General features: G+C 42.7%; 1 protein-coding gene across 3 annotated transcripts; it reads left to right on the top strand.

Moving 5' to 3' along the window:
• Positions 1 to 3,099: 3,099 nt before the first annotated feature.
• On the top strand, positions 3,100 to 27,419 carry ppp1r9ala (protein phosphatase 1 regulatory subunit 9A-like A). 3 transcript variants are annotated; one of them, XM_078286002.1, is made up of 19 exons: positions 3,100 to 3,236; positions 3,732 to 5,862; positions 14,706 to 14,838; positions 15,269 to 15,389; positions 15,761 to 15,865; positions 16,328 to 16,463; positions 17,162 to 17,320; positions 17,442 to 17,495; positions 17,863 to 18,092; positions 18,269 to 18,365; positions 18,463 to 18,595; positions 18,808 to 18,959; positions 20,117 to 20,438; positions 20,525 to 20,582; positions 20,666 to 20,737; positions 21,337 to 21,538; positions 23,626 to 23,742; positions 25,022 to 25,210; positions 26,088 to 27,419. In XM_078286002.1, the coding sequence occupies exons 2-19, from the start codon at positions 3,901 to 3,903 to the stop codon at positions 26,244 to 26,246; spliced, it is 4,401 nt and encodes a 1,466-aa protein (XP_078142128.1). In that variant the 5' UTR covers positions 3,100 to 3,236; positions 3,732 to 3,900; the 3' UTR covers positions 26,247 to 27,419. The 3 variants fall into 3 exon arrangements, with proteins under 3 accessions (XP_078142128.1, XP_071774052.2, XP_071774053.2); XM_071917951.2 differs by having other exon boundaries at positions 20,114 to 20,438; XM_071917952.2 differs by lacking the exon at positions 23,626 to 23,742 and having other exon boundaries at positions 20,114 to 20,438.
• The last annotated feature ends 24 nt before the right edge of the window (positions 27,420 to 27,443 follow it).

Genomic DNA, 27,443 nt, shown 5'->3' with positions numbered 1-27,443 from the left:
ACTGTGTATATATGGCTTTCGAGACCCACAGTTGCTAGGAGATAATCCAGCAAGCCTGAAATGGTAAACACACACACATGCAGCCATGTGCCCATGTGCACACACAGCATAATTTCAGATGCTGGCGAGCGTTTGGGAAGATGTTTGTTGCTGCTGGTATGTAGAACTCCTCTGAACCAACCCACGCAATTATGAAAAGGTTCAGGGTCAAACTCCTATCCAACTGAATAGATTTGTTTCTTCTTGTCAAACGAAAAAATTTAAGATGGTGTAATATTTGTCTAATTGGAGACATCAGTCCTATTTAAAAAGAGTGAAGTACTGTTTCCAAAGAGTCAAAGGAAATACATTTTTAACAGTTTAGTGTCTCCATAACTGACATCAACAAGATTTTTCACTCCTGTCTGAGCCTACATCCTGGTGGCGGCCAAATGTCAGTGGATTTACATAAACAAATGAACACAAAACACCATAAAAAAAGTCAATGTACAGTATGTGAGTGGTTTGAGACACTATATAAAAGCCCACACATCAGATAACCACGTCTCTGATGGAATGTTAGAGGAGATAACTCCCAAGGAAATGCCTGAGGATCGGAACATCTCCAGAAAAGTCTCCCTGAATGTTGTAAAACATTGTTTTACAGCCTTGATAAGCTTGACTCAACTAGTCTAAAATATATCACCATTTTCCACAGTTTACTTTGAAGACACTACGTCTAAGACTGGAGGATAAAACGTACTGCTCTCTGAAAGAAAAGCAAAAACTTGTTTGGTGTTGATAAGTATTCAATATTTAATGTTTTGTACAATTAAATATGTAGATGGGATTACACTTTAGGCAACTGAAAAAATAGTAATGCTCACAACAAACTGATGGCCTGCTAAATAGATCACCATCTGTTCAAGCCTCTTGCTGCCAAGTCTGCTTCATATTTTATCAATAATTGCTACCCTCTTCTCATTTTGTTACATAACTCTCCTCTTATTTAGTTGCATACATGGTTACTAAAGACTGTATATTCAAAAGTTAGGTGGAAATAACGATTCTATCAAATACAAGACACTCTACACTCTTAAAATGAATGAAATAAAAACGTGAAATGAATATCAAACAGTGCCATGAAGGCTTTTAGAAACATGACCTGATAAATATATTGAAATGTTGTTAACAATTGGATTCAAACGCAAATATAGAAGCTTGTGAAATTCAGTAGATATCTGTAAAACTGTAGATCAAAGCATATTTTGATTTGATTTGGCCTCTGTTTTCCAAGCTCAGTTTGATTGGATGATATTTTTGAAATCTAGGTTCTCAGCCACCAAGGAAATGTGACTAAACTCTCATTAAGTATGTCTTTGTGGCTGATCTGGAGGAAATCAGCAAATCTATATGTTTTGAATCAAACAAGAGGTCATACAGGCTACAGTAGTAGATGTCAATTTTGCAAAATGGTTATAAACTGCCTTATTTTTGCTCCCTGAGGAGGGGACCTGTTTCCAAATGTGCATGGTAAGTACATTTCTATTTGGGTACTCTGAAAATAAAGTACAGAATGTGTTGAGAGCATATATTTTTCTAAAGCTATATATCCATGAACCCATTGAGGAATAACACTTGTATTGCCAACGTTCTGTGAAAACACTTTAATAGATCATTTCAGCATAATGACAGTTTACTGTGTTTAGCAGTATCTTTGGTGATAATGTTCTGTTTCAATCTGTGCTAAGCATTTTTACTATGCCTTTCTTCTTTATTACATTTATCATTATTTTCTTCTTTATTACTCACATTCAGGGTGGCATGGTGGCTCAGTGGTTAGTACTGTCGTCTCACAGCAAGAAGAACCTAGGTTCAATCCCCAGCTCTTTCTGGATGGAGTTTGCATGTTCTCATGGGTTTCCTCCCATGTTCAAAAGACATGCAAGTCAGGTGGATTGGAGACTCTTAATTTCCCATAGGTATGAATATGAATGTCTTTCTATGTGTGTTAGCCCTGTCGTGGACTGGCAATTTGTCCAGGGTGTTTCCTTGCCTTCTGGCCAATGCATGCCGGGATAAGCTGTAGCCTCCCACGACCCTGAAAGGGATTAAGCAGGTAGGAGTGAATAAAAGAAACTCCAGGTACTGCGAGTTTCTTTGAAACTCCAGGTACTGCGTCTAAAATTAACATGCTATGTTTACTGCAGCTATATAGAGGCTACATCTTCAGTGCTAGTGACCTACTTTTATTGAGGGTAGATTTTGTCTTCATGGTAATAGATCTACCTGACTAACGTTATGGGTTTTGTAAATCTAGGAGGCATAAAGGGATTCTGATTCAGGTTCACTGGCCGGTCACATGGCACAATAAACTGTGCTATGACTTCAGAAGTGAGACTAGTCCCACATCAGCACTTAGGAGTATCGCCAGTGATTAGTAAAGAGACTTTAGTTTGCTGTTGGTTGCATTTTACCGGCACCTATAGTGCTATTAGGAATTCTGGGCCGCTTGGCAAGATGTGAAACAGGGAACATAAGACCATAGGACATTAGGAACAGCCCTGTACCAGTGAATTAAGACTTTGTGGGGTGCGCTGAAGTTTGAGGCCTCTGAATTATCACCATCTCCCCCCTCAGTCACTACATCCAGGTGCCAAGTCTACTTATGATAGGATAGCAGGGTTACATCATTTGAAAGTAAAATGTTATTTCATCAGTTATAATGTCTTAATGCTAAGATAGTGTAATAGCAATCACTTACTGAGTAGCCTACATTGCATAGACTAGTGGAAAGGGGGTAGCTAGGGCCCCTTTCTGAAACCTGTTAAGTCTTGGCTGCAAAGCTCATTGGAAATGAGCCACCAGTCATACCCGCGTGCACTAATATGTTGTTTTTTCTAGGTGTGGATTTTTGCCAGTGGAGAGGTCTAGGTGAGCTCTGATATACAGTAATGCTCTTTCCCACGCCATTCTCAGTGTCTCTCACGTGCGTGCGCCATGCTCGGGAAAGCGGTGGAGAGAGGAGGGGGGGTTTTACAGTCCTGGAATGTGTGCGCGCTCTCGATTTTGTCTGATCTAGTGGCGCGCCAGACTCGTGTGCGCGCAGTACGCGACAGGTCTGGAGTACAAGGAGGCAGGAAAACGCTGGAGTGGGGAATGATGGCGGTGAAGAAGAAGAAGGGACAAGTTTGATAGTGGAAATTGGGACATTGTAGGCGATCTTTCGGCGCCTAACACGATGAAACAAGTAGGAGGTGAGAGCCTACAAAGTTGCTTACTTTTGTGTGCTGTGTGCGTAGGACCAATGTTTACAATTTCAGCGGTTCGTTACTTGAAATTGCTACAATGAATTGTTCAAGCGCAGACACTAGGACTGTATTGAACTGTTGGCCCAGCAAGTTTAACTTTGTTTCGCTGTTGTATCTTTGATCTACTAACACACTAACAGTGTTTGGCTGGTTAAAGTAAAGACTTCCTTAATTAAATGGTTAGTTACTTTCACGATTTACTGTTTAGGTTTTAGCCGCCAGGGAACCAAGATTGAAATGCTTGTGTAGCCTAACTAGCCTTCTTAGTTAGTAACCTGCTTTATATTCGAGCTTTAGCCTACTTTTAACGCTATTTTGATGTGCATGTAGAAATATCATTATTTAGGCATTAACTGAGCTAAAACTAATGGTATATGAACGTATGGATCAGAAAACAGTGCTATCTGTATTGATAGATTCTACTCGCTTTTCTCTCTTTAGATGTGTAGTTGAGACAATGCTGCGAAGAGGCTCCGCCGGACCCATGGCACCGTTTGTTTAGCGGTGGGGGGCATAATAGTTCACCAACAAATAAGGAAAGATCCCCCAGGTTAATTTATCACTTAAACCGGCTTTTTCGATTTGGGCTGCAGACTAAATCTGGGAAAAAATGATTAAAGCGGAAAGCAAAGGAGGAGAGAGGACCCTGAGGAGCGCCTCCCCTCATAGAAATGCATACAAGTCAGACTTCCACGCCATTAAGTGCTCCTTTGATGGGACAAAATCCGAGGGCGCCGCGAAGTCATATGCAAATGGCTCCAGTGACACCCGGGAGGACTCAAGGGGGAGGCCTTTTGGGAATCGAGTGAACAAGATAAAGAACATATTCCTACAGATGGATGGCCAGCAACAAGAGTGTCAAGATGTGAAAGTGACTTTAAAACCTGAAGCGTCCCAGCTGTCCCCGCCGAAGCCACAATTTCCAGCCAGCACACACAAAGTTAATTTAAACAGTGCTGCAAGCCCAGAATCACATACTTTAGATAAAACTCCCAAGGGAGAAGATGCTGAGATTGACAAAGCAGCTTTGGCAGAGAAGTTTTCTGTGACCAGAAAACTCTTTGAAAGGGGCATCAAAGAGCAGCCTGGAGCTGAAAAGCAGTCTTCAAACAGAGTAGTGAGTCGTGTGTCCCTTGGTAGTGTTTCTGATGAGGGGAAAAACACAAGGAGAGTGTCAGGATCCTCTGAGACCAACGTCAAATCAGAGCAAACTCCTGTATCACCAGTTAAATGTCGACCAGATGAGAAGACCGATGTTGAGGAGAAAAGGCATGTGTCCAGGGTGTCACTGAATGCTGGGCCCATCTCCAGGAGGTTGGAGAACTTCATGGGAGAGAATGACTCCGAAGACGCCAACAGAGCCAGTGCAAAAGGGGGAACGCAGGCCTCTGTTAAAGTATACAGTCCCAATGAACACTCACTGCCTACCTCTCCAACAAGGGACAGCTTCCACAAACCCACATCTCCTGAGGCCTCTAACAGCCCGTCTTCACCCACAACTGACGCCGCTAACAAATCTACATCCCCAACCGCCTGTGTCATTAACAAACAATCGTCCCCTGTGGCCACTACCACTCTCAAACCAACTTTCCCAGTTACTAACGCAGCATGCAAATCCGTTTCTCCAACAACGGACGCCACTCACAAACCCCTCTCACCAGAGCAGACCCCCCCGGTCAGCCATGGCTACAAGCGCTCCTCCTCATCTGGTGAAGGCTTTGGTAGGCCATCTGTTGGTGGGGATGAAGGCAAGCCCTGTAGTCCGCCCCCGAGGGATGTGAAGCAGTCTCTTCCATTAGCCAGTAGCGTTCAAAGCACCAACCGGGCCAAATATTCTGAAAGGGCCAAGAGTGATGGCCATGTGGCACACAGTCCACCCAAGGATAAGCCACCCAGCCAGGCCTCGTCACTGGACTCCAGGGGGGTGGGCGTGGTCCGGGCAGAGCTGGTCGTGGTCCAAAATGAGTCATCCGAGAGTGAGGAGAACGATGATGAGAATGTTGAAGATAGTGTGTTCGAAGAGCTGAAGGCACAAAGCCCCAAAGACCTACCAACAGACCTAAAAAGAAACTTGCCACCAGAAAAACAGAATGGCAACCCTGCTCAGCATGTCATTGCGAGCGATGTGGCAAAAGAGACGCAAATTGTATTGGAGAAAGCGGGTGCAAGTAGAGTCTCGGAGGACAAAGAGCAGTTTGGGCTGAAAGAGGAGAGAATGGATGAGACCTTTGTGGTGAGTCAAGGTGGTGAAGATGATCATGAGGAAGATGAGGAGGTAGCTGAGGAGGAGAGTGAGCAGGAGGAGCAGGCGGACCAGAGCATCCGGGATAGGGCCTCTCCAGTCGTGTACGGTATTGAGAATGCAGCGTTTGTGGATGACAGGGATGTAGACCAGGTCCTCAGGGAAGAAGAAGAAGAGGAGGAGGAGGAGGAGGATGAAGAAGGAGAGGATCAGCAGGAAGAGGAGCAAATGAGTAGGGAGTATGAGGACTATGACGAAGCCCCTGGGTTGTCAGATGAGGAGGAGCCCCCCCCACAGAGGAAAATAATGTTCTCCACAGAACCCATTCTGGTATGTATTTTGTGTTTATGTTGTTTACATCTGAGCCTTTGTTGATTTCCTCAAAGCCTAAAAACATATTGCATCATAAACCACTGTCTGACTGATTCAGCAACTGCGTCTGTCCTAGGTGTTTCCTCGCAGACACAAATTAGTAAAACTTCAAAATGAATGCTTTTGTCGGGGCATGTTGTCATCACAGCCACTGCACTGTATCATCAGACAAGCTATGTCACAGTTTAGAAAACCAAAACTATGGGCTATTTAAACTCATCGCCTTGGGAAGCTGGTAGTTTGAGGACCATATCTCCAGCACATTAACCCTGCCATAGATCAGGGGAAGGGGGAGAAGTTTGGGGATGTAAGTTAGGAATGCTGTATGTGGTATTTTTGGAAATATTGTTGACATTGCATAAGAGCTGTGGCTCTGACCCACAGCTGAATGAGGGCAGCCGTGGGGTAGACTGGAGCGGCATGTGGGACTTCAGACTGTACTTTACTGTAAAGGAAACATGGCCACCCCAGTGTGCAGCTGTAGTGGGTGGGTAGTTTTACTCCTTTAGAGTTCCTCTTTATTTGTGAATCATCCATGTATTTGTATATATCGGGACTTTTCACCTCTGGCAAACATGGGTATGAGGAGTTTAGGTATTCATCCATATGACCTCATACATAAACCATGGCCAAGTTATCTTATTACGGCTGGGGAATGCTTGATTTTTTTACTGTCCCTTAATTTACGAGAAGGATGGAAATCTTTTATGAAAAGCAAAAAGGCACATTCCTTTTTCTTTTTCTCAGAATTCCCTCATGTAAGTAAAAAAAAAAGTGTATTATCAGGAAAATCTAATACCTCTTCATTGCTGTCCTGCAATCTGTCTTCTTGTATTCCATAACTCATTTTTCCTTCTGGGTGATCTGTCTTTTGGTGTTGCCACACATCATGCATTGTAAACATCACCATTGGGTGTTTTGGGGGTGTGGTGGGAGGGGAGGATGATGAGTGATATCCTCCACTATCACCATATCTAATCAACAATTTCACTAGAACAGGGAAAAACAAATCACTTCAGTGCATTCCACACAGCTTGTGAAGGGGTCAGTGTTTGTCCAGGCCCTAAAATGTGCTGTTATCTCAGGGTGTGGATCCCTTCCCACCCCCAGTCAGCCTGGCAGGGGGTCCTGGGAGAGGGGACCACAAGCTGACCTGGAGGGGGACACAAACAACAGTGTGCCTCCTCTGCCTCTCAGAGATAAACCCAGCTTTACAGTTCACAACAATATGCTAGACTGGGTCTCCTCTCTGTGACAGTTCACATATTGATCATAACAACAATGAGAGGGGGGCTGGATATACAAGCGAGAAATGGCTGACACGAGGTTGCAGTTGTTGTTTTTTTAGAGACTGATGAATATAATTCTAGGTAAGAGAGAATGCCAATGAATTTCAGTTTTTAAATATGGTAAAATATGAGGTTAAATCATTGTACAACTCCGCAGGGAATTAAAGTGGCAAAGGGTTTCTGTGATAGTTCCTGATCCCCAAAGGAGAAATTTGTCTTTTTGCTTGCCATCCTTTGATGGTGGCAGGGATTCAGTGTCTTGCTCAGGGGCACCTGGGCAGAACAGATGTTTTCTGTCATCAGGGATTGAACCTGGGGCTTTTGGTTGAAGGACAGTTTCCCTAATCGCTGCTTCACCCTGCTGCCAGGTTGCGGTGACAGCCTCCAGGATGATTCTCTGAGGAAAGTGGAGGATAAAATGCAAAAACTGTCACTCAGTGGGACAAGTGTAAGGTGAAAATAAATAGCCAACCAAAACATGTCATGGTATTCATTTAAGATGCATGCAATGAAAAGACTAGAAAGAACGCAGAGAGATATGTCAAAACCATGACATTTCATGAACTGGGATTCAAACCCATGCAGTGAAGACTACGTGGCATGCGTGTTAGCAGACTAAGTCACTCAGATGCCCCTCAACCAACATTTCTACCTGAGGCCTGTCTAACAAAAGGCTCCCACCAGCGCTGCACCATTCTCCACAGTCTGCTGGTCTGAGCTGGCACTGTGAGCGAGTATGCCGGAGTCCTAGCGGACCGGGAGAGAGGAAGTGCTTTGTGCTTCTGCCTCACAACAGGATTAGGTCCCTTAGTAACCTGAGTCTTGACAGAGGAGGTGTCCTGTGTGGAAGAAAGGTCCTCTTTGTGAATGACCGTCCATTCTCAACATGTTATCACCCTTATCATGGTTGAAAAGACCAACTCGAATGAAGAGGCCGTTATAAGGCTGTCAAGACTAGTGCAGACTGATTTGTTAATTCCATCCTAAGTCAGGGTCTTGTGTCAAGCCAATATTGGATGTTTATGGTTGGTACTGAATACATTTAATTTAGTGTTCTTGAGTGTAATTTAAGTTCTTGACTATTAGTTACATTGCGATGAAAATACTTAAAACTTACATTGTTAGTAATTATTAGACAGAACATTGCAATTATTTTATACATTCCATAATAGGTTTCTGATCTTTTGTAACGAGGTTCTTTAGCCTATACATTAATGCAGAGTAGCACTTTAGTAGGGCACTGAAATGCTGCATTCTCATTGCTGCTGTGTCAGTACAGAAGTCTGCTACACCCTCTGGCTATAGGAATAGTATAAATATTGCACCAATGTTGAAAATGATATCTTCCTTTGGTCTTTACAGTAAAGCGGCTGCTCTAGCTGCAGATGAAAACCTGGTCAGCAAGGTTAGAGTTGTTTGCACAGGCGTGCCCTAATCCAAAGGAAAAGTGGCGTGACGCTCAAAATATGTCTAAACTGTAAACCACAGGTCTTGTGTGTCCAGCAATTTGCGTCTTGCTGGAATTCGCGTTCACCTTGAGCCCTATAGTATGGCTACAAGCCAAGAATTACTGAGTGATAAACACTCCCTGCTGCAGGTGTGTTATTATTCTGTTTGTGCAGTCATTTTCAGGGTGTTGGGCAGTAAGTTGGCCATCTAGAGAGGTTGTCTCAGCTATTGTGTGTCGCTTGGCACAGGAGGACGTTTGGAATGGGAGATGAGAACCAGTTAATCATCACAGAAAAGAAAATGGCAGGAACCAGGATCTGCACCTGCTGCTTTGCCCCACCCCCACCAAGCTGTCACAGGAAACGCAACCGACAGTTCTCGGTCAAGCAAACACAGACATTGTCCCTTCTTGAACACACAGGGTGTGGTGAAGAATTCGAGAGTTCATTGTAACTGGAAGAATTCAGCATTTCTTCAACTTTGTTTGCACTGCCGATAATTACACTGTCCATATTGTTCACTTAACTGTACAAGCATGCACCTCTTTTTGTCAGTTTAGCTTGCCATATCCCTGTGGTAAACCTGTTGTTTTGTCTCTGTACCTGTGTCAGGTAAAGTACAGTTGGTAATCATTAATGCTGGGTCAGATACAGGAGTTAGAATGGTGACTGACAGTGTTACTACAGAAGCCCTGAAACTACCAGAGGTTTTGCCATTATTCATGTATTTTGGAAAACTCTGTTTCCAGCAGGGCAGTATCTCCTGCTCCTCCCGCTATATTTCCTGTGAATCATGAAAAGTGAAAAGGGCGTTCTCCAGTCTGCCATGGGGCCAGCCTGGACTTTGTCCGGTGGATTTAAACAGGAAAAATGCTTAGGTGACTTTGTTTTTATGGCTACCTGATTTCAACCAATACAAATAGAATTAGCCTGTATTTTCTGTGTGGAAATATTTATTTGTTACATTGTGCCCTACTTGGACTCTGGCCTCTGTACCCAACCCTCCCCATAGTGTTATGCTTTCCATTTCCTATCTGTGTTGGGTCTTCTGGTGGCCAGAGGAATGTGTCTGACAAGACTCCACCCTCATCCAGCCAGCAGAGAGGCCCCAGCAGGATCTGGGTTCCCTCCAGACACCTGGGCTAGTGGGCGACGGTCTGGAGAGATGGGGCGGAATACTAATGCAGTCAACTCAATGCTGGTCATTAAACAGCTTGGCATGGGTTGTGTCTTGGGCTGATTGTGATTGCCTTAAACTGTTTCATTATGTGATTACAAATAAGCACATCAGCGGGTGCCTCGTGTTTTCGGTGAAAGTCAACACTAATTGTGTGATGTGTTGAAAAGTTTTCAGCTGCCCTCGCAGGACAATAGAAGTAGCTCTTGTGGGCCATTTGCAAACAAACCTGCTCAACCTGTCTATGTCTGCACCATTTTGGATATCTGATTCCGTGATGGAATTCTGCTCTTCTGAGACTCCGCCTCTTCCTACTGTAGCTCACACATTACGATTTGAAGTTTAAGGATGAATATAAACATTGTTGTTTGAGTTACAGTCAATCAATGCAAACCTCACAAAATGGTAATAATTCTAAGAGCATGCTTGCAGGAAGAACCAGACATAATCTCTACTCTTACTGGTCTGTTTATTCATGGCCAGAAAACTTGGCTCTATGCTTTCTTTCCTAATTACTCTGTGATCTGCGCCAGGCCGCCACCCCTGCCCCAGCTCGCTCTCACAGCGCGTTTTGATTTGTTGTCTTTTGTAGGGCTGCTTACATTACGAACTCCCCAATCCAGTGGTCAGCCCTCGCTTTGCACTGGCAAGGGGTGTCTCTGGTTTGCTGTCCTCCCAGCTGCTGACTCATTTCCCACACTGGTATTTTTTGTGGTAAAGGGAATGAGGAAAGGGGGGGGGAAGGGTTTCAATTTGGGTGTGGGTTAGAGCATGTGTATATCTGTGCGTGTGAGAGCACGACAGAGGACAGACCTCTGTAGTTGCTGAAGGTAGACGAGAAGTAATTGTCAACCTCGACATGCTGTTGGGAGCCGCAGTTTTCACAAGCCGTGGAGAAAATGAAAATATGAAGCAGATGGCACAACAGTCTACCAACCCACATCACAACCTCTGCCACTGCAGTAAAAATTTAGTGGAAGAAATTTGTATGAAAAGAATGGGTTAATTGCCTTGTTCTTCATCTACTTGAAGAGAAATTGGCCTTTTCTTGGTTTTTTGGTCTCACTTCCTGGTAGCAGTCAGTTTGCCTGATTGACAGTTGTGTGTTTAGGTTTTAGCCAATGGCGTAACTCACCTGGTGAACTGGGCATGCACTGGGCGATAAAGGAAAATGGGTGTTTGGTCTGGTAACTGGAGACGGTGATAACAACAGTGGGCTGTGTGTGTGGGTTTTTTTTGCGAGGGCGAGGCTAATAAAGAGACTGATTTCTGTCTTTCTTGCGAGGAAGACAGTGCTTGAGTGATTAGGTTTCAGCAAAGAACAGAACATTGTTCGAAAAAGCCCGGGGAGTCCATGGCAACAGGAAAGTCAGACATGGGAGTTGGGGGGGGGGGGGGGGGAGAAGCCAAGCTGAACTGCTGCTGCACAACTATGAGTTCAGCAGAGGCCCAGGATGAATTAGTGTCCCTGAGAATCAATTTTCAGCAGCCTGTCTATTCACTAAGGTAATGCAAGCAGGGCAAATATGCTTTGACTGGCTTGTCTGCCATCTAAAAAACGTTTTAATCTTAAGTGCTTTGTGCAACAGCCTTTACTTTGTGTCTTCTAGCTAACACCTCTGTCCAAGGAAAAAAGAAAAGCAGAATATATGGTGAGGGGCAAAGGGTCTTAGGTGTCTAGTATTGAACTAGGAGTAGATTATAAACCTATGGCAATAAGCTAGTTCTAGTGTCAAAGCAAGGAGGAGGATTCACTTGGGTTACTGGAGGGGAGAGGCCCCTGAATAGCATTCCTGCCTTTACCACAGCGGTGCAGTAGTGCATAATCCCCCAGTTTCTAATCTCTTTCATTTGGTTTGGGAATCTGCATGGGAGAGGAACCCACAAGTCTACCAAATCAATACTTGGACATACTTGCACATATTGTGTTTCCAAGATAACACAACATGATTTCTCTTGCATAAACGTGTGGATTCATGGAAAAACATCAGCAGGATATTTTGAAACGGAAATAATTGTAGTATTTCACTTTGACAAATTGAACAGACTCCCATGCAGAACAGAAAGCCTAGTGATTTTTAGTTATCCCGGAAACTCATATCTGCGCTTTTTTGGACCATGTCCAAAATCTACAGTGAGGAGACAGAAAGACAGAGGGAGAAGGAGGTTAGCTTGTGGCTGATTCCTCAAGTCTTGACACGCTGCAGGATCTAGACCTCAGACTCTGTTGCCCGGAGTGGAAATGTTTACTCAATTACATCATACCTCCTTACTGCAAGCTCCTCGATGAATCCCCTAATCCTATAGCCTTACTCGCTTTTTTTTATTCGGTAAATGGTAACCTCTGCCTGCTGCTAGGATGTTTTTAATCCTTTAGGCAATACGTTGCCACTCTCAAAACCTGGGGAGCACTTGGGGAGTACAACTTCAACCTTTGCCATAGGGGCAGGAATTAGTCTCTTGTCAGATATCCAAGGTTGGGCATTGCTGAATACAACACCACATGAAAGCTTTTTGGTAGTCTGTGGAATTGAGTAAGCCAGTTGCTGTTTGTCTTGGTGTTTGGTATGACTACTAGATTAGCAAGCATTACTGTAACATGGGGCCCCACATTGTAGAGCTTGTTATTTGCTTGTAATAACATGCTGACCATCGATGCCCCTAGTATTCCCTTAGTGGAACCATGGTGTATGTTGGTGGGAGAAGACCAGGGGAATAGCCTGTGAACCAACTATAAAAGTTGAGATTTTATTGAAATTAAATGCAGCTTGGTGAATCACTTCAGCGTGCAGGCTTGTGATGCACAAGACGGCATCTGAGAGGCTGTAAAGGCAGATTTGAAAAGTTGTAATCACTGAGTTGTACTTGCACTCGAAAAATATATTGAAGAAAAAAGATAAAGTTGAGCAAATATTATATTACAAGTTTGCAGCTTGTATTCCGTTCATTCAAATATTGGCTTGCACATTTGTAAATCTTTTTTGTGAATTAAAATTTAGGACACAGGTGTGTGAATATTTTCTGAGTGTAAATTCCAACATGCAAGTTCCCAGGTGTTTTGCTACACACAGTACACATTTTACGACGTGTCAGTGCAAGCCTTTGATATATCTATTCAAAGTAGGTATGGAATCTGTTTTCAGTGTTAACTTGACTACTATGTGCCAAGAAAATACATTTTAATTAAATAAAACTTGGGAAAAAATGGAACCATAGCCTAAAAATGTGTTAGCAAATCATGTTTGATTGGAATGGGCTAAAAATACTGAGGGCATTGGGTCAGTTGAAGAATGCTGGAATGCATATATGGAGTAACAACTTGTCCATGTCTGGAAACACTTATCACTTATTATTTCACTGATCACACTTGAGCCTTCTTCTCAAAACTAGGATAAAAATGTCTTTGGGTTGACATTGCTAGGCTTAAAACACAATCATTTTTGTATCATTCCTAAAAGAGGATCCAAGTGACTTCACTCACTCTCTGCCACTGGAAGATCCATTAAGGATCTGAAAGCTGAGGTCTGTTGGGATTGTGTCGAGTCCGATGGCCTGTACCTGTCACTCAGATCTCCAGATCAGTGATCCAGCAGACTGTAGGAAATCTACTGAGGTCTGTCAAAAATCTACTAGGAGTTCCCAGCAAGCCTGTTTGGCCTTGAGGAGAATACACAAGACCTTGTAGTGCCGCTAAACTTGGCTTAATATGGAATGAATTGTATGCACTTACTACATCATGATATCTGAGTCATAACAGATGAGCTCCTTTTGTGCTGAATATTATAGCACTTACCTTAGCTTGACCCTGGAAGTGTTTTTCAGATTGGATTATGGAGGCAAGCTATGTCTGCTTGGTAATATCAGTGGTATGCAAGGTAAATAACACATAGCGATGTTGTATTTAATCACTTAAGGTGATTAAGTGATTAAAGGTCAGTGTAGGGCACCAGGTAATGCCAGTTGACTGAAGGTTAGGGAGTCAGTTTTTTTCCTCTGTATTGCTGTTCATTTTATCTCATCTTTGCTGTGATGATGAACACTTGTCGCCTCTGAACATTGATCTTTGCTACATCCACTGTTTTGCTCTTCCCAGCTGTGCCCTACTTTCCGTGCTGCTCGTGCTCTGCCGTAGTGCGTGTGTGCTCTGTATAATTCCAACCAGGAAACAGCCTCTGGGACCCATCCAGTGCTTTGCTAGGCCTGCCTGCAGAGTTCACAGCTTCTTCAAACTATAATGAAAGTCCTCAACAATGTGTCTTTAGCATGCTTCCATCTTCTTGCCTCGGTGCTTCTGTTTGCTGTAAACTTTGGTGACACTTGCTTTACCTCTGTTCATAAAAACGTGGCAAATGGCTCTTTCATTAAAGATGCAAAAGATTGTGAACAAGAATTAATGATGCAGTCCATAGCTCTTTGTATTTGTATTTAGTATTTACCTAAAAAGGGCCAGATACAATTAAGCCATCTTAAGATTTTGCAGCTTCATACTGACTCCAGACACTTGTTGTGGAGATGAGAACAATAGCCACAGTTTAATGAATAAAGAAGTGAACTTGTGACTGGAAGGTCAATGGTCCAAGTGTGCTTGAGCAATGCACTCAACCCCCAATTCAGTACTGAGTAGGTCTGAGGTATGAGTGTAATTCTCCCTTCCTATGCAATTTCTCCCACAGGCCATTATTGAAAATCAGAATGTGTCCTTAGACAACTTGCCCAGATAAATAAGGGTTAAAATGGTTCAAAAGAGGAAAAACAAACTTTTTGTCTGCGTTGATCCTGATCCTGATCCTGATACCCTTATCATAAAACTGTTTGATAATAAACTGCTTGTAAAGGACACAGGAAGTGCTGAGTTGAAGCTGTGCATTTGATATTTCCACAACACAGGTCTTCAGTACCTACTCCAACGAGGACTACGATCGGCGCAACGATGAGGTGGACCCAGTGGCAGCGTCGGCGGAGTACGAGCTGGAGAAGAGAGTGGAGAAGATGGATGTGTTCCCCGTGGAGATCGAGAAGGGTGAGTTCAGCAAAACTGAGGCTAAATTCCAATAAGTCATATGTTAAACTGTGAAGGGCACTTCACGCAGAGGAAGAGACATTTTCACCAAGCAGCACATACTGGGCATCCCTAACCTCATCTTGTGAATTTTAAGGGATAATGGTCATGACTTTGGTTTAGATTTATATCAGCAAAAATTATACCCATTAATGCTATTAAATGATATACAGTCCACTTCTGTACCAGCAGTGTTTTTGTCAGGACAGAAAGCAGTCGAACTGAGTCATTTTTTCACTCACTACTCATGCAATTACTGCTTTTTGGCTTTGAAGGCCAGAGGGTCTAGGGCATAAGGATGACACCAAATGTTTGGAATTTACCCTGATTGTATGCGGTTCTGTCCCAACCTCTTCTAAAATGATCTATATGATCATTCGTCTGCATCCAGGAGACAACGGACTGGGCATCAGTATCATAGGAATGGGAGTTGGGGCGGACCAGGGCCTGGAGAAGCTGGGCATCTTTGTGAAAACCATAACGGAGCGAGGAGCAGCTGAGAGAGATGGACGGTGAGTTACAGTGCCACATTTACCATTTTAATTGTCAGAGTTATTATGTGTTGTACATAACCGAAAACATGGCATGCACTCCCTGTTGCATTACACCACAACACTTTTTAACGTCAAACACTAGGGATGCCTCATCTCCCCAGGGCCCAGAGACACAATTTCCAAACAACCAGCTATATTTATAACCTTCTGAGGCAGCTAAAGAAAATAGTCTGGCTATTTCCGTTTCCCAGGGAATAGATATCTGTTGGGCTGCCAGCTGGATGCCTGTGTGCATTGAGACTACAGTATTTTTTTCCCCCTTTAATCTGTATTACAGAGGAAATGTCTTCTAAAGCTCTCCTTCTAATTACTGGTCTCTGTCCCTCCAGGATCCAGGTGAATGACCAGATAGTGGAGGTGGATGGTATCAGTCTGGTGGGAGTCACTCAACTGTTTGCTGCTACAGTCCTGAAGAACACCAAAGGCACAGTCAGGTCAGCTCAAAGTCCATTTCCCTCAGCCCCTTAAAATAACCTGATTGAAAAGATCTTGGCGGTGACAAGAAAGAACCGCTGTTATCTCATGGTGATTAGATGGAACTGGAAGAAAGGTGAGGCTAAAGACTAAAGTTTGATTGCATATTGAGAGAGATCCAGATGCCCTGAATGAGAAAGATTTGTTTTTTATTATTTAACGGAAAGAGAAGGCAACCCACACGAACATGGAATATGTGAATGATTTACCATAGGCAAATGACACACACATCAGAATGACAGGCCTAATCTGAATCCCAAATTTTGGATCTTGCTCTAGAGTGAGTCAGGCATGAGAGAAGTTATAGTGTGGCATTTCAAGGCTACAAGCAAAGTAACTTTACAGTTGGTGGATGGGGGTCGGGGGGTAGTGGCTGGTTCCATTATATGCCACACACTAACTCATTGCATTCTCACAAACAGCTTCCTGATTGGTCGGGAGAGGCCAGGGACGCAGAGCGAGGTCGCCCGCCTCATAAGCGAGACACTAGAGCAGGAGAAGAACCAGCAGCAGCAGCAGCAACACCTGGAGGATCCCTACGAACACTCCACAGAGGAGGTGAGTCAGCTGGTCAGTCCCTGCCCATCACCAGCTCCTCTGGCATGCCCAGTCCAATCCCACTCTGCTCAACCAGGAAATGAGCAGCTGGCTGTGAGTAAGCCATGTGTCACTACTCTGCTGTGTTTGGAAGGTGTGGATTTGACCGCCGCCTGTCTGCTTGGATTGTGAAATGTTTGCTTTCCGAAGCGCAAGCAGCCACAGGCCTCTGTTTTTACTGCGGAGAGTCTGGGCACAGAAGGTAGGTAGGGCTTTCTGGAACAGACAGGGATAAACAAATGAAATTTCTTCTATCACCATTCATTTTCAACGGAATAGTTGGCAGGGGGAAGTGGACAAGGTTTTCATGGCTTTGTGGTTATGCAAAGCGTGTGTATGGATGTGTGTCGCTGTGTGTGTCTGTGTCCGTGTGTGTGTGCGTAGGTGAGGGGGTGGGGGAGATTGTTATCCACTGAGCATGTAGCTTGTTTTAATGTGTTTGACGTTGCAGTACATGCTGATGTGCCGCTGAGATGTGTCCTCTCACTGTAGCCTCCCACTGGTGTTTGCAAATGATGAATTGATTGTAATCTCCCCTCCAGACTATGGTGGATTGTACCACTGGGTGTGCTGTTGACACATGCTGGGCATGTTGCGGGTGTGTGGCTAAGTGACTGTTTCTAATAATGTGCGATGCCATGTGTGATGTCATGTTTCAGGAGGAGCACTATGAGGAGGAGGAGGGATTGGAGGAGGGGATTCTGGGCTCCAGTTTCTCAGCAGGGAGGAACGTAGAGGTGTTTGAGCTGCCTGATTCAGAGGCCTTATTCATGCCAACCAACATGGACACCTCTCAGATGGCCTTCAAGTTCAAAGAGGTATCACCAACACTGTGACTATCTAAATCAAAGTATCCACATTCTTTGTAGACATTGTAGCTAAAGATTGCCTACATAATGGGTATAACCATCTACTTTGTTTTTCTTTTTCCTCCCATAGCTTCAGCTCAAACATAGCATTGCAGCAGCTGAAATAAATCAACTGAAGGAAAAGGTATGATCTGCAATGGCCACTGTATTTAAAGACAAACAGTTGGGGAACTATTTAATGCAAATATGTTCTGGTTGTCAGTTGGTGGGTTGTATGCTTAATAAAGTCTATAGAAAGACGAATAGACTTTAATAGATTGTGAAATGTTAATGTGCTTTAGTTGTTGTTTAAAAGAATGGGGTTGCACTCAAAAGCAAGGGTATGTTTAAGCAGTATATTTATTGTAAGATGGACAAAACGTGCGACCCTATTCTTTTAAATGACCATTTGATACAATGTATAATGCACCGATTGGTCTGAGTGCAGTGATCCAGCTTCAAACCAAATGCACTTTAGTCAACCCAAGTAACATGTCACCATCTCACTATAGCTAAGGGCATCTGAGGAGGACAAATCATTGTGGGATGCCAGGGAGACTGCATTGGAGCTGAAGATCGAGGACAACAATGAGAAGATCCTGAAGCTGGAGAATTACTGGCTGGAGGCCCAGGCTTTATGTAAGGGCGTCAACGAACAATTAGCTGAGACTCAGACCCAGTATGAGACTCTGGACAAGAAGTACAACAAGGCCAAGAAACTACTCAAGGACTACCAGCAGAAGTGAGTTTGTCTCGAGTTTCACTACACTTGAGTGCTTGAAATTGTGACTGCACTGGAAAGAGCGGCTCCATTCATTGTTGGAAGGATTAACTGTCTCATCCAATGGTTCAGTGATGTCATATTAAGTAGATTGTGTTTACTGATCTGAAGCCATGTTTCCCCCGCTTCCTCTCCAGAGAGATAGACTTTGTGAAGAAAGAGGAGGAGCTGAAGAAAGTTCTAGATGAAAAGGACAAGTGGTACAAGGAGCAGCTGGACAGCTTACAGGACAGGGTAAGACTCCAGTTTGAAGACAAAATACTCGAACAACACAGCAGACTTGTGTTAGAGACACTGAAATGAGCCTGAGTTTTGTCGTTTTTGTCCACAGATAGCTGTCCTGGAGTCCAGAGGGCCTTCAGGTGACCGTGTGGAGAGTGAGTTTGGTCAGGACTCGACAGCAGAGGAGAGATTGAGCAGCCAAGGCCCAGTCACCAACACACAATCTGTTGACTCACTACTAGGTACCTGACAGAGTAATGGAAATTTTGTTCTGAATAGTATCGTTCTCATACACACAGCGGAAGTACACACGTCACACTTTCATTGCTTGTTCAATAAAACATTCACAAGAATGAATCATAACCTGTAGTGAACCCTAGTAAATCATTATGACTGTGATACAGTGTCTTATTATGACTTATTTGGTGTATATTTGTTTTTTGCACTCTTATAGACCAAGACTGGAGTGAGTTGGTCCCAGAGACTGAGCGTTTGGACACCAGTGCACATAGAGCGAAAGGCCTGCTAGCTCAGAAGGCCAAGCGCCAGCCTCCTTCTCGGAGCAAGCTGAAAGAGAGCCTTACGGTGGCCTCATGTCACTCTCAGGTCAGTCAAGAACAGCTGATATACTACATCTCCTATTTTGCTCCAAACCAAAGAGACATGCTGTATGAGCATATCATTTAATTAAACAGTAAACAACTTGAGACCATGCTTTGCAGGGATTTCAGAATGGCTAAGAACTGTTGTTAGGCACGACATGAAACTCCATTAGGGCATGTTCACGCTACTCACGCTCTACTCTACACACGCTTTTTTTCAAACTGCCTTCTCCATGTCAAAGCTAATTGGGAGAAAAACGCGCTGTGCCTGGCGTCTGTAGAGCACTTTCTGAAATTGAAAAATGTTAAACTTTTAAAGGAGCGCATGTGACGTGGATTGCGTTTTTTGTGAGCTGATCAATCACAGCGAAGATGAGATGGGATTTTATACTACAGTATTTAGGTAGCTGACTATTTGACTGCAGCCCCCTCGTCTGGCTCCTCTGCTTCCTTTGCCAAAACCAGTACCAGCAGTCTTCTCTCTTCCATATTCAAAACAAAATATGTACTAACTCATACCAGTGCTGCATGCAACATACATGCATGTATTTATTGTTCATTTATGCAACCTACACTTATTTTACAATGTAAATAAAGCACCACGTGTATTTTCCAGCTGAAGAGAGCGTTTGACATTATGGAAACAAAGTGTGCATCGCATGACCCACTTTTTCATATTATTAGCACAAAATGCAGTTGAGGCAGCACTTTTCTACAAAAACAGAATAATGTTAACAGGCCCATAGCTATTTTAAAATCACTGTATTCAAGCACGGCCTTGAGTGGCCTATTGCTTGTATAAAACGGTAATACACCCTTGTAATAAAGGACAAATGTTCGAGAAATCAACAGTAGTTAAATAATATATAATGATAATGGTTAAATGTTACGCTTCCACCAAGTAGTATATTTCTTGAAAAGCAGCCAAACAATGTGATTGCTAAGCGACACATAAGTAACAGGATTAGTGGTGATTTTCAATTTTAGTTAGTTTATTAGTATTTGAATTAACAGTGATGCGGTCATAGGTGTGTGTCATGTACAGTGTGTGCAAACCGGATTCAGCCAATCAGAACTGAGGACCGGAGCTTTCTGTTATATAGAACAGCGTTTATCTGCTTGTCCACTTCCATGTAAATAACTAGCATGTCCCTCCAGGAGACTGAGGAAGAGGAGGATCAGGAGGAGCAGGAGACTCCCAGGAGGAGGAGGTCAATCCAGGAGAGCCTGTCTCTGCCGGTGCCCGTCTGCTATCCTGGGAACGGACAGAGAGATGATCCAGCCGAGACAAGAGATGGATCCAGGAGTAAGGTGGAGCTCTCCAGCAGCCCCTCCTTGTCGCCATCCCAGAGAGACAGTGTTGAAAGCGGAGGAACCCCCTCTCTGTCGCCCCCTAAAGAAACCTCCTCACCACACTCCCCCTCAGGATTCCTGCGCAACGTCAAGAAAAGGGAGTCCAAAGGCAAGGGCAAAGAGCTCAAAGGTTTGTAAGATCCAAACTTCCCGGCTGCAATAGCATGGTGTTCTCTGACATTGTTATTGAGCCTGATTATTATTGTTCCATTCCAGAGGATTTCAATGAGGCCTCGTCGGCAGGAAAACCAAAAAGACGGTTTCCTGACTTTGGGTAAGTCCCCATGTCAATCATTAGTTTCCAAGTTACCACCATTTTAGTACTATTTAATCCAATGTTACTGATAACCAACACAGGGGCCTCCGGAAGTCAGGTGGCAAAGGGAAGAAACATGACAAGGAGGCGATGAGAGCATCTTTGGACAGCAGGTATTGCTTTTTCTTTTCATAAACGACAGTATGAAGTGCCAAATAACCCTTCCAAAAATCTGTCGCTTTTTTGTGGGCCACTTTCCATGTTTTCCAACATAACATTTGGTGGAGGCTTTTATCCAGCTCTCTGCTCAGTCAAAGAGGTAGCTGGCGGCCACATCTTTTTCATATTTTTTTGTTGACGCACCGTTCCATCTGTGGGCGGAATATTCTCTTATCTGGTTTATTCTTGGCAACAAGGATACTGAATCATGGGGTATCGAAGGCTTAACTCCAAAAAAAACACCTTAACTGGAGTATAGCAAATAATCAGGTCCTGTACAATAGCCAGGTCCTGTACAGCTGTGCATGCAAATGTTATTTGCCTTTACCATACTATGGATCAGCCTGTGTCTGTTGTTCTCTACTGTCTTTGTATAATGTTGTCTGCTCATGCCAATTACCGCCGACATGTCTACATCTGGGTCTTGTTATTTGAATTAGTAGGTTGTTCTTGACTATTGTCTTGTTTGTTATGCAAGAGATCTTGTATTAAGCAGTCACATATGTAACCTTGAGTGTCTGCATGTGTATCCTCCTCTTTCCCCAATGCCCAGGGGGTCGGCAGAGCTACTGGAAGAGTCTGGAGGGAACCTGTCTCCCTCAGAGTCCATGACCTCCATCCCTACTTGTATGCCCTTCTCTTGGTTTGGGGACAGAGATAAAGACAGGGACAAGGAGCCGTCCTCCTCCAGCAGCAGTCTGCCATATGCTGCCACTGAGACCAGCAGTGAGCAAAGCCAGGATCGCAAAAATAAGGTGTGTGTAAACTTGTTTGAAAATAAATACTGGACATACACAGACTACATGTATTTAACACTACATTATGTACATACACATTTTAAATACACTAAATGTATTTAACACTACATGGAATGTAGTATGACCGATGACATCACATGAAAAATGAACACTCAGAAATTCTCTGGTCTCACATCAAATTAATTTGTGCAAAACTGTCTACAATTTGTTGATAGGTGTGAGATTATATCCATAATAAATGAGCTTTGTTTTTTTAGTGAAATGAATCTTTATTGAAAAATTGTCTCCCTTGAGATACAGAAAAAAAAAAATCACCATTTTACAAATCTTGGTTGATAATAGTTGTAAGTGATCATAGCACTATTCAAATTAGTCAGTGCCTTGGTATTTGTCCTTTTTAGCTTCACATTGTATACATTTTGGAGGCAAAGAAGTTGAAATGAAAGACACTTTGTGTTTTGTGGTCTTTAAAGTAATCTGCCAATCAATGAAAGGCAACAAACCAATCAATGAAAAGCAACTTCTCAATCTACCACATACATGGGAATCAATGCAAGAGAAATTTAAGAAAACATTTGTGCATAACACTGATTGTACGTGCTAGAAAACAGAATCCCAGGCTAGTGAACCGATGATTTAATCATTTGTAGTGACAGCTTGGCTGTTCTCTGTCTCTAAATTGACCCGTCATCCTGCTCTCCTCTCTTGATGAGTTGGCCAGCTGCGAGACAGTCATTGTCTACACTCCATTATCACAGCATATTTTTGTCTTCATGAAAACAGTAAAACCAGTAGACACAAAGCAGGAGGCTAATTTCCTGTTTCCAGACATGTGCTTTCAGTGACCAATTCTCCAAATAAGCTACACCAAACAATGACTGGAATAACTGCATCCATATGTTAGTCATCAGAGAGAGCAAGTGGGGAAGGATTCAGTGGCTTTTCAGTGACTTGGCAAATAGTGACGCATCAAATAGCCTACATCTAGTTAAGCGCCTGGCTAGCTGTCACACAGGCTGTGGTTGGGTTGGGGTTCCCACGGTGCTTTTAAATGAGTTCAAGACATTTCTGAACCAATAAGGAGCGACTACGAAGAAGAACGGTCTTGGTTGTATTACTGTATGTATGTCATGGCAGTTTCAACTTTGTGCCAGCCTGCTGCTCAGGGGACAAACCTCTTACTAAACAGTCCTTCCTTTAAACAGACAAATCTCTCCTGGTCCTCTTTATTCAGTCGCTCATTAGATTTGGTACAGTATCATTTTTTTTTTACCCTTTATCGTAGAGGAGATGGTAGATCACTACTAACAAATGTAGTTTTGTGATTTGTAGTTTCACATCTAGATGCTAGTATCAACAAAACGTACTCCAGTTGCAGTGGGTATGTGGTAGTGTTACAGAAATTTCATATTATCTCATTTTCTGATTAAACCACATTGGGAAAACCCGATGGCTTGGTTTAGAGGAAACAGATTAAGCCTACAGTAGTCCTGGACTGGATGATACTCTCCTCGTTCCAGGATTAAGCCTAATCTGTGTCTGGAAAACCAGCCGTAGTTTAACTTTAAAACTGCATCACATGTAAATGCTTTGTCTTATTACAACTTGGATCTATCACCACATATTTCATCTAATAAAATCAATTTAACAGCATTTTAAAACATTACCTCATACCTAATATTGCGTTTTGTGTTTGTGCTCTTCCATTAGAAATACTTGTTGTAGTTTAGAAGTTGTGGATGTAGTTTTGTTGGTGGATGGGTGTTGGTGTTTGTGTGAAGTTGCTTGAATATCATGTTAGATTTACAGACGTATGAGACACATGATCTTCTCTCATCCCCTCTGATGTTAATAACAACAGCGACTGACGTAGCGTAACACTTAGATCACTGTTATGGATTTCGAGCATTGTGATAGCAGTTTTGACGATTAATCATAACAGTTTTAGTCCAGAAGCACTACTCTCACCCTGTATTTACCCCCCACCCAGCCCTGTAGCATTGTTTTTGTTTCCCACCCTAGTAAAGAACTGTTTGGTCATGTGTTAATCTAGTTAATGAGTTCCTTGTTTCCACTTGTTCCAGAGTTTGTCAGTCATAGATGATTCTAACCCTGCCAGTCCCAGTTCAGACATCTCTGGGTTAGTTGCTGAACCCAATCTGTCTGGGCGCTCACACACTTTAATCTTCTCTTCCAACGAGGTGAGTGCTCTCTTTGTCGCACGGCCACAAAAGCTGTGTGGGATGCCTTGATGCGGCTGAAAGGGGACGTTCTCAAGCATGCTCTTTGAGCCTCCCCCTTTCATAGCTGCGATTAAATCATGAATGGAGAGAGCAAGGAATGGAGTTGCATGTGTGTCGAAGCTATCTTGTGTTGTGTTACAACAAGTCTTGTGGCTTAGCTCTTTTTAAGTCAGCTGTGACGTTAATAGTTTGAACTTCTCTATTAAGGCCTCTATTAGAATTGTCAACTGGTGCATAATGTTGTTTACAAGCTTTGGCAGACCACAGAACAACTTTGACTGCTCTGCTGCCTCTGCATCTGTGTTTCAGCATCATACATTTTCTGTTTTAATTAATGTTCATTGTGTCTGTTTTTTTGCTGACATTATAGTTGAAGAATTTTTAAGGGTTATAAACTCAGCAAAACCTATAAAGACATGCATTTACATGCAATTTGGAATGTCATGGGTATTTTGCTGTCACTGACATGCTCCCTGTGCATGTCGATTTTCTCAGTCCTGCTTACTTGGTGAATTAGTGCACTGCACACAGTTGTTTTCAGCCATAGAACATGCAATGCATGTTTTCTTTGCGCCATGCCCAGAGGTTTTGCTGTACACATAGCTGGCTTTGCTGTTTTGATGTAGGTGGCTGCCCAACTTGAACTGCTACTCAGCAAGCCAGCATAGAAACGTTTCTTGATGTAGTTTCAGAAAGTATTCACCCAGCTAGACCCAATATACATTTTCTTGTTTTATGAAATCTTTTCAAAATCCCATTTATTTTGTGAATAATCTATTCAAAGCATTCCATTCTCAAGTGGAAGAATGTGAGAAATGACTATATTAAACCATTTTTCACTTACTGTCAACATTGGTTTAGATAATTACATTGATAAGAGCACAGATCCAGACGGCCAAAAATGTACAGCTCCTAGCAGTATATGGATGGTGTGCATTGTTGGCACCAATCATATATTTTTGGGAGTTAGTCTTTAGGATATAATGTTTTTTCCATGCATAGTGCATGAGTAATAATCTTTTCCCTTAAGAAATCAAATATAACAACACATGACATTAAACAATTCCTTTTGACAATTACCTGTACTGAATCAAACAAGGTGATCTTTTTCATTTGCATTTTGAAATTATTTTTCTGCACAACAGAATGCACAAAAAGTTAAGGGGGTGAATACTTTCTAAAGCAACAGTATGTTTTTTGTTAATGCCTTTTTTCCTGTTATGTGTATGCTCTGTAGACCTTGGATGATGAACCAGTACCCACAGGAAAGGAGTATCAATGGCAGAACCGGCCTGTCTCTGAATGGACCAATCAGCAAGTCTGCCATTGGTTGATGGGCATGAATATGGACCAATACACACCTGAGTTTACGGCCAAGGGAGTGGATGGCCAGCAGCTCATGCACCTGGACAGTGACAAGTTGAAGGTGAAAAAGCATAATGATGCAGTTGTGAATGATTGGATGAGAAACCATAATGCACGTTTCCATTTTTTTAATCTCATACAAAAGAAGCCTTTCTCTTTGCTAAAGAAGTCTTCATCAAGTCAGGGTTTGTCAGTCTTTGACTGCCACCTTATGGTTAGAAGTAATTACCTCCACCAAGGAGGTTATGTTTTCGTTTGTTTGTCTGTTAGCAGGATTACGGAAAAACTACTGGCCCGATTTTCATGAAACTTCGTGGAAGGGTGTAGCATTAGCCAAGGAAGAACCCATTAAATTTTTGGATATTTAGCAATAATAGCACAAACCTTGGCAGAGGTCTGCGCTCTCCGAGTGCCCTTCTAGTTTTTTTTATTTTGCTAATTTGAATTTTAGCTGGAGATAAATCTGATTCTTCAGCCATGTTTTGCATCTCTGCAACAGTAGTGGGGAATGCATATTAAAGACAGGAATGACATTAAATATTGAATTGGTAGGATGACAAGAGTGTTGACCCCTTGCAGATTTGTAGAATTTGGTCATCTAAGTCTTAGGGTAGAAAGACATCATAAGGCTTTGAAGATTTCTAATTAAGCACAGAGTTATACAGAAATCAGGGTACAACTAAAGTTACATATTTTCACCCCGATTTTCTATTTTTCTTCATTAGAGTCAGATGAGACCAAATTAACACAGTTTAGCTATCACACTAAATCCCTGCATAAATCCGGAGGGTTTGGGCGAAAAAGTTAATCGTTCTCACACACACTGACCTCATGACGGTGGCTGGCGCAGCAACATTGGTTCTTAATTAGTTTGAGACATATGCAAGAAATATTGTAGTGTTTATTTTAACGCTAAATCTGTGCACATTGTCCCTCAGGCTCTTGGTGTGTCCAGTCAGAGTGACCGTTCAACTATCAAGAAAAAGCTGAAGGACATGCGCAAGGCCCAGGAGAAGCTGGAGAAGCAGAGAGAGAAGAGGGAGAAAGAGGCTCGACGCAGCGGGAGGCTGCCGGTCAGCACAGACTCTGTCTGCTGAGGTAGCAGCCGCACAGTCTGAACTCATGCAGCTCGTCACGTTCACCACCATGCAGGACACTGTTTCACATACTGTGTTAGTGCCATCCAGTTCACTTCAAACAAGTGTCACATGTTGTAAAGGCCTCTAATAACCACAGACCATGACTGTGCACCTGTGCTGATTGAAGTGCCAGTCATGATTTATCTCCATACTGTAGCTTCCAGTTCATTTCTCACTCCTGTTTTCTCGCAGTTAAAAATACGTTTTCCTCGAATCAAACCATTTAAATTGAGAGAGATAAGGGGAACATAAAAAAAAAAAGACACGTGTTGGGTATGTGACCAAAATCGTAACCTAACATTTTTTTTTACCACTATAAAGCTTAGAAGCTATAAAACAAAAAGTCTGTTTTCAGATATAATGTAGTTGTCGCAAGTAATGCACACATTTACCTATGGAAGTCAAATGTATACAGTACTGCTTTTTAAACATTTTATATTTTTGCTAGTATAACTTGCCTGTAGCCATGTACAAATCTTTTGCAGGAACAGTTATTGTACAGTTCAGATAAAAGCACTATATTGTCTTTTAAGCTTCAAAGGGCGACAAGGTTTTAAGTGTATAAATACGTTTTATACATGTGCCTATTAACTGCATAACTTTTTTTTTTTTTTTAACTGAAATATTGAGGTTCATTTTATACTATATACTTTTTTCTACTAAGTAGAATAGCAAGGATGAGATCATTTTTGCTGAATGAAAAGCAACGAATCAAGTAGGGACAAGGTGAATGCTGCTTGTGCTGTCCCTAACTGTGCCTGGGTGGGTGATGCGCCACTGTCACTGAAATGGTACCATGATGTTCCATGTAAATACACGCAGCATGTAGGTCCGCCCCGCCTCACTGGTCCATAGACAGTAGGATGTGCCTATTACAAGGACTGTTCTGAGTAGGGAACATAGTTTCATGTGACTATGAATGTGAGGGTGCACAGTGAGTGTTCACAGACAAACCGAAGTGCTTCCTTTTTTTCTTGTTGCAATTCAAGCATGATTCAATGTTCTGTATATTTCATGGAATATAACATGTTGGACTGCAAGACAATGATGTTTTCCACATCCTCTGAAACGGAGAAACAGATTTCTTGGTACATACTGTAAAGCAGCATCAATAAACTAATTTTCACTTTATGTGGTGTGGATGTGTTGTGTGTG

Source organism: Centroberyx gerrardi, chromosome 10, assembly GCF_048128805.1.
Source record: "Centroberyx gerrardi isolate f3 chromosome 10, fCenGer3.hap1.cur.20231027, whole genome shotgun sequence".
Classification (NCBI taxonomy): domain Eukaryota; kingdom Metazoa; phylum Chordata; class Actinopteri; order Beryciformes; family Berycidae; genus Centroberyx; species Centroberyx gerrardi.
The sequence above is the reverse complement of the archived record's forward strand: the minus strand, read 5'-3'. Positions and strand labels throughout refer to the sequence as shown.